The sequence below is a fragment of the Tupaia chinensis genome, unplaced genomic scaffold (genome assembly GCF_000334495.1).
Source record: "Tupaia chinensis unplaced genomic scaffold, TupChi_1.0 Scaffold000020_1, whole genome shotgun sequence".
Lineage (NCBI taxonomy): Eukaryota > Metazoa > Chordata > Mammalia > Scandentia > Tupaiidae > Tupaia > Tupaia belangeri.
In genome coordinates, this window is record NW_006159450.1 from 538455 (window position 1) to 545098 (window position 6644).

The 6644-nt window shown below is 60.9% G+C and overlaps 1 protein-coding gene across 1 annotated transcript in view; it reads right to left on the bottom strand.

The window, feature by feature from the left end:
• Positions 1-6644, bottom strand: part of BRD9 (bromodomain containing 9) — a gene marked incomplete at its 5' end in the record, with an annotated part of 33093 nt that overhangs the window by 14855 nt on the left and 11594 nt on the right. Inside the window, 4 exons of the mRNA XM_027770316.1 lie at positions 1195-1327; positions 1813-1908; positions 2313-2388; positions 5276-5408. Of these exons, the coding sequence (XP_027626117.1) occupies positions 1195-1327; positions 1813-1908; positions 2313-2388; positions 5276-5408 (438 nt within the window). The remainder of the gene's footprint in view (positions 1-1194; positions 1328-1812; positions 1909-2312; positions 2389-5275; positions 5409-6644) is intronic.

Sequence of the window (6644 nt, forward strand, 5' to 3'; positions counted from 1 at the left end):
GGGGAACACATCAGGGCCCGCAGGTAGTGGGAGGCTGTGGCAGGGAGCACAGCTCCACGGCCCACTCCAGGCCCCAGGCCCCAGGCCCCGGGCCCCGCCTTTGCATGCTGCCGCGTGTAGCTGCAAGGCAGCACAGATCCTCACATGTGCAGTCTGCACAGCTCACGCGGCGACAGCAGCAACAGCCCCTGAAGAGCCGTCCAAGTGGGACGAACGCTGAGCTCAGCCCAATGGGGTGCCGGGAGGGGTCACCGGTCCTGTGGTTTCTGGCCAGAAACTTCCTCCTGTCTTCCACTTCTACATTTTTTTTGGTCACAAAAATCTAGATTAGGTATTTATCTGTTTTATTAGGGTCTAACTGAATTCTTGATTTTTCAAATATGAGAAGTCTTCAAAAAGTTTACAGAAAACAAGCATTATGCAAAAACAGAGTTCAAAAATTCTGCATCAGAATGACCTCAAACTTCAGTTCTACTTTCCCATGCACTTTTGGAGCTCTCCTTGTATGTGCTCATACTTGGTGGGATAAATATCAGACACGTAGACCCCAGTTCTGAGGCCGGGGAGACTGCTACTTCCCCGTGACGGACTGGTGGAACTGCCAGCGCCCCGCGCCCGTCTGCCACAGAGCAGGAGACGCACACAAGACCGGTCCCTGCGGATGCAGGGCTACGCATGGGTCTCAGAGGCGCATAACCCCGTTACGGGCTGAACGTCCATAGGTTGAAGAGGTGACCCCAGCACCCAGAATGTGCCCATATGTGGAGACGGAGGCCATCTGGGGACCCAAACCCAACAGGACTGGGGTCCTAAGGGAGGCCATGAGGACACGGGGGGATGGGGAGGGAGGCTCAAGAGGAAGCAGCCTGGCCACACCTGACCTCGACGTCAGCCTCCGGAGAGCAGGGACAGAGAAGCCCTGCCGTCTGGGCCACCCGGCCATGGGCTAAACCCTCGATCCACACAGTCTGGGCCACAGCATCCAGCACACAGCGGCCCCGCACCTCCTCACTAGGGAGCGGCCTGGACCACGGCCTTCTGGAAACACGCACTGAGCCCCAGCCCTGCAGCAGACCAGGGAGGAAGTCTCTGGGGTTGGGCGACCTGCGATGGGCCGTCTCCCTGCACCAGCCCTCTCTGGGAGCAGCTGACACCACTCGGCACGGCCCTCCTTGGCCTCGCGGTGACACTCACCTCAGCGCGCACTGTACACCCGTCTCGTCCCCGTAGGCCGAGTACAGCAGTTCTGTCTCGTCCGATTTCAAGTCCCCGAACACGGGGTTGTTCTGCATTGACAGTGCAGAACTGGTGCTGGAGAGGAACGTGACTGGGGACGAGAAAGGAAGGCACAGGGGACATCAGCATGGCCCCCGACGGCGCTGGCTCGGCGCGGGCGCCGCCCCTCCTCTGTGAAGCCCTCGCTCCTACACAGCGAAGGTCCTGGCGTGCTGCCACAAGCATTCATCCGTGTCCGCCGTGGGCCACAGACGGGTGGACACAGGTGAGAGGCAGAAACAGACGGACGCGGGTGAGACGCGGCGGGCGCGGGTGAGGCGGGAGTGAGAACAGGTGAGACGGGGTGGATGCGAGTAAGAGGGGTGGACGCTACTGCAACTGACCCTCAGACTGTGTGGAGCGAGGGTTTACCCCACTGCTACAATTGACCCATGTCTCACGGGCTGTAAAATCCGAGTCCAGACGTGGCAATGGAACATGAGGGGAAAGCTCGGAAGGAGCTGTCAACACAGCCGCTGGCCGTGGCTCAGCTGTGCCCCCAGCTCCGGGCCCTCGGGCGGGTAGCCACACACGTACCTTTGCTCCTCCTCTCGTCTTTGAAGCCCAGGGTCGTAAAGCCTGGGAGCAGCTTACTGGAGAGTGAGCTCAGGTCCACCGGGTGAGTCTCCTCTTCTGCAGGGTGCACAGAGGTGGCCGTGAGCGGGTGGCCCACCCAGCGCTGCCAGCACTCCCTCTGCACCGCAGGGGTTTGCTTGCGTATGGGGTGGGGGCCCTACAACGGCTACCTGAAGACAAACTTACGAAAGTAACTACCATTCTCGAAACTAGACTGACTGCACTTCAACGTCACTTCGTAATCTCCCCGAGTCAGCACAACAAAGCCGCCAGGCCCGCCACCGCACCAGCCACACGTGAACACCTTCGTACCGAATGCTCAGCGCGTCGCGAAGAAAAGCCCCCCAGCTGTTACGACAGCAACACAGTGGCAGCTCTGCCCCCACTAGCTCCTCAGGTCCCCAACTTCTGTGGTCAGTGGACTGTGGACGGGGCTCACCACCACGGGAGAGGGCACCCACCGTCGGCATCAGGCTCGGCCACGTTGACCACGCTGTAGAGCAGACTGCCGTCTCCGTTCCTCTTCAGGTAGCCCATCTGCAAGGAAGCTCTGCTCAGCGCCCACACGGGACGGCTCGTGCTCCCACCGCTAAATGCCGGCCCGCATCCCCGTCCCCACCGCTGAATGTGCTGCCGGAGAGGAGAAAGGCCCACGGCGTGAGCGGGACAGAGCCCCACGAGCCACAAGGCTACGCGGCCCTCACAGGCAAACGCTCAGGTCCCCTCACGCCATTCCCAGAGAGCAGGGCTGGCTCCCAGGCCACGCTGCACACGCGTGCAAGGTCAAGCTGCACACATGTGCTATGGTCCCGGGCCCTTCGCAGCCATCTTCAACAGGATGCTTCTGAGACAAAATCCGCCACCTGGGCCCACATTTAAAATCATTCTAAGCCCGAACAAAACACAATGGAGCAAGATGGCCGGTCAGCGAGCAGAGGCGTCCTCTCTAAGCACGTGGGGATTTACTTCCACTGGGGAATTTTCAAGATGTTCATAGAAAATGTAAGTATGAAAAACTATGCATAGATTTCAAAATTATTTGCACCAAAACAAACTCTTACGTTGATTTTCCTATGAACTCTCTGAAGTTCCCTCGTAAAAGCAATTGTGAAACACCCAACCTAGTCTACGGACCACCAGGAGCGTGGAGAGAGGAGCCGCCTGAAGGCTGTGGGTGTGCGAGGGGACGAGGAGGGCGGCCTGTGCAGGGCAGGCCAGGCTTCTGCAGGAGGGAAGACAGCTGGAGCGGCTGAGGGCAGGCCAGGCAGACGGGGGAGCGGCACCTGGGGAGCAACTCGGGCACTGAAGGACTCCCGACGTACAGGAGGACAAGGATGTGGTCTCTCACAGCAGTTAACCCCCGGGAAGAAAAGGGACCACGTGGTGTTGGAGAGGCCAGAGCGCTCAGTGTGAAAACAGCGTCTTCTTCCCTTCTGTGCTAGAAGGTGCCGTGTGCTTGCCAGAGAGAGACAGAGAAGCACACACCCTCCCAGGGCATGGCTACAACCCCTCCCCATCCCGCCCCTCCTCTGGGATTTAGCAGACATGAGCTAGCATGCCTCTCTGACCAAAGGATCTAGGACTCAGGCAGGTTGGTCGTGGGATCCGCTGCCTTAACCACGAGACCCGAGTCGGCTCCAAACTCGGTTTTTTAATGTGAGCACAAGTGCTGGCAGCCTTCCTGCACTGCAGCACGTGCCCACGCGGCCCCACATCTCTGCGGTAGCACCTCGCCCACACCAGGGCTGGGTCTAAGCAGGCTTCCGGGAGCAATGGTCAGCCCCAGGCTGAGGCATGTCTGGTGCGCAGAGCAGCGCTGCCTGACAGGACTTCCACCTGAGCATGCAGGGACTACACACACACACACTTAGAAAGAGGGTCACAGCATGCCAGAGAACCCGAGGCAACCGCAACGCTGCCACCTCAACAGCCTTGATGTGGGACCAGCAGTTAGCGTAATGGCTATGTTGCTGAACTCCCATGTACCCAGCCATGATTCAAGTCCCGGACCCATTGGCTTAAACTCACACCGGGTGTGTTTACGTGCCCAAGATCCCGAGAGGAGAATGGAGAAGGGATTGCAGTGTGACCATCCCCCCTGGGGGGTGATTTCTCGCTTTCTGTCTCTCCGTCTCTCTTTCTGGCGAGCGCACGCACCCTATAGCAAAAACCTCTCCCCCCCAAAAAGAATAAAATCCTCAACATGTGACCCCGTGTCCATTTCAGTAACCCATTACGAAAACCAGGCAAGGTCTCGGAAGGGTTTACTCAGCTCACGTGGAGAAATGAGGTTTTGGATATAACAGGTCACAAAATTCTGGGATTAATGTCCCCATGTGCTTTTACTTCCATCGTGTAAACCACCTACATTTCACCTCCACCTCACAGCTACTGGGAGATTCTTTTGGTCAAGAAAAAGAAAACAGAGGGGCCAGCAGTTAGCGTAATGGCTGTGTCGCTGGATTCCCACGTAGTTGACAGCGATTCGCGTCCCGGACCCGGTGGCTTAAAACTCAGACCGGGCGCATGTGCGTGCGTGCACAAGATCCCGAGAGGAGAATGGAGAAGGGATTGCGGCATGGCCATTCCCCCTGGGGGGTGATGCCTCGCTTTCTGTCTCTCTGTCTCTCTCTGTCTGGCGCGTGCCCGCGCCCTATAGCAAAAAGCTCTCCAAAAAAAAAAAAGAAAAAGAAAACAGAGAGGAAGAGGGAGGAAGCACCCTCCACAAGGTCACACTGCAGTCCCTGGTCATCCTCACACTGTCGGGGTCAGGGCACTCAAGTACATGCCTTTCAAGCCGCTGGGGATGGGGTTCAAACCAGAGTCAGCCGTGTGGGACCCGGCCCTCTACCAGCTGTGGGCCAGACCAACTGCAGTAAGTTGAGAAACGTAATCAGACTGTCTGTACTGGTGTGCTAGAGAGGAGGTGGCGGCCAGAGGTGGACAGAGCACTCAGCACAGAGGGCTGGCTGGTGAGCCCCGTCTGCACAGCTGGACCCCGGGTGACCCAGGCACCGACACGTCCACGTGTGCACACGGGCCCGCTGGACCCCGGATGACCCAGGCACCGACCCGCCCATGTGCGGGGATGGGCCTGCTGGACCCGGGTGATGGAGCACTGACCAGTCTGCGTGTGGAGACAGGCCCAGTAGACCCGGGTGATCGAGCCACTCTGCAGGGCTGCCTTCCACCAAGCACTAGACACGAAGGGTGGGCTGCGACATGGCTGGACACGCCAGGCAGCGAGGCCGATGCACCCTGCACCCCGTGCCGCTGCGAGGAGGGCCTGACGGAGGGGACCCGAGTGGTGTCTAAGCCTGCACAGGACGCCCTGATCGAGGGGTCTCGGTGACACCCCCACCTTCGCCACGTGACCCAAAGTTCCCACAGGCGTGTCCGTGGGTGCCTGGAGCCCCAGCACTACCTTGCCGCCCGGGAGGGAGCGGCTGACCCTGTCCCGGGCCTCGTCGGCGGCGTGCTCCACCAGGGCCAGCACGTGCTCCTCCGCGGTGCTGTCTGTCAGGCTGCAGGCGTTTCCCTCGGGCTCGAACGCGCAGCTGCAGGCAGGGACATGGACAAGTCACCAGAGGCCCTGCCCGTCACGCACCCACCACCCTCGTCCTCCCCGTACAGTCCCCAGCCCAGTTTCCGCTGAGGCTCCCTGGACACAAGGTAACAGGTGGCCCCAGCCCTGCTCACGGCTCACAGCGCTCCCTTCCTTCTGAAAGAGCAAGATGCTCGTCCTGCACGAGGGGTGTGTACACCTCTCGACGGGGGACTTCAGCCACCCTCAGTGCGGCAGGAGCAGCACAGCGACACACTGCCACCCCTGGCTAGCCACTCAGGGCACCGGCAGACAGGGACGAAGCCCTCCGAGCCCAGCCTCCCACTGTGGGTGACACATGGGGCCATAGGGCTGGGCAGGCAGTGCCCCGGCTGCCCCATTCGTGGCCCAGGGGGCCCCTCAGAGCACTCGTCCCCAGGGCTGAGAGGCGCTGGGTGTGGGCACACAGAGAAGCCGCCCCATCCACCCTGGACCTGGGGCTGGGGCTCGGGACACTCCTGCCTCAGCCCCTCCTGCTCCTGTTCCCAGCAGCCTCTGGGTGCAGCAGGCGCTCCTACCAGGGAGGGCCGCCACCTGGGCCCTCATAGGCACCCTACAGCCAGGCCGCAGGCCGAGGCCGAGGGTCTGACACTGCCTGGAGCCCCAACCGGGGTGACGCTGGGACCTCACCGCCACTCCCCCACACCCAGGCCAGGGCTGAGACAGAGGCTGCGTGCCAGGGAGAGGAGTGATGGGGGCACGTGAAACTGCGGCCCCTGATGGGAGACTGCCGGCTGCTACGATGGGCAGAAGCCTCGCGGAGCACCCTCTGCCCTCGCGACCTCAGGACACGCAAGGGCAGTGGCTCTACTGCTCACCAGAGGGAGACCGGGCTGCCCTGGTGAGCTGCACGCACCCCTGCGCCTGTCCCACCCAGGACGGCCCCACGCGCATCTCACAAAACCCACAGCCAGCCCGAAGTGAGAGGGAATGGTGGAGTCAGGCCTGAATCTCCTGAAAGCTCCTTACAATCAGCTGCCAAGGGTCAAACGAGAACTCAGTTCTGAAGCTCCGGGTCTGTGACAGGAGGGTTCAGAAGGCCACTCCAGTCAGCAGCTGCTGCACGGAGGGAGGGAGCTGCCCTCCGCACACAGGCCCAGATCCCACACAGTTGCAGGGCAAGACCGCGTGCCAGTCCAGCGGGGAGGGTTGGGGGCGCATGGTTCTGTGGGGAGGGTGGGGGGTGTAC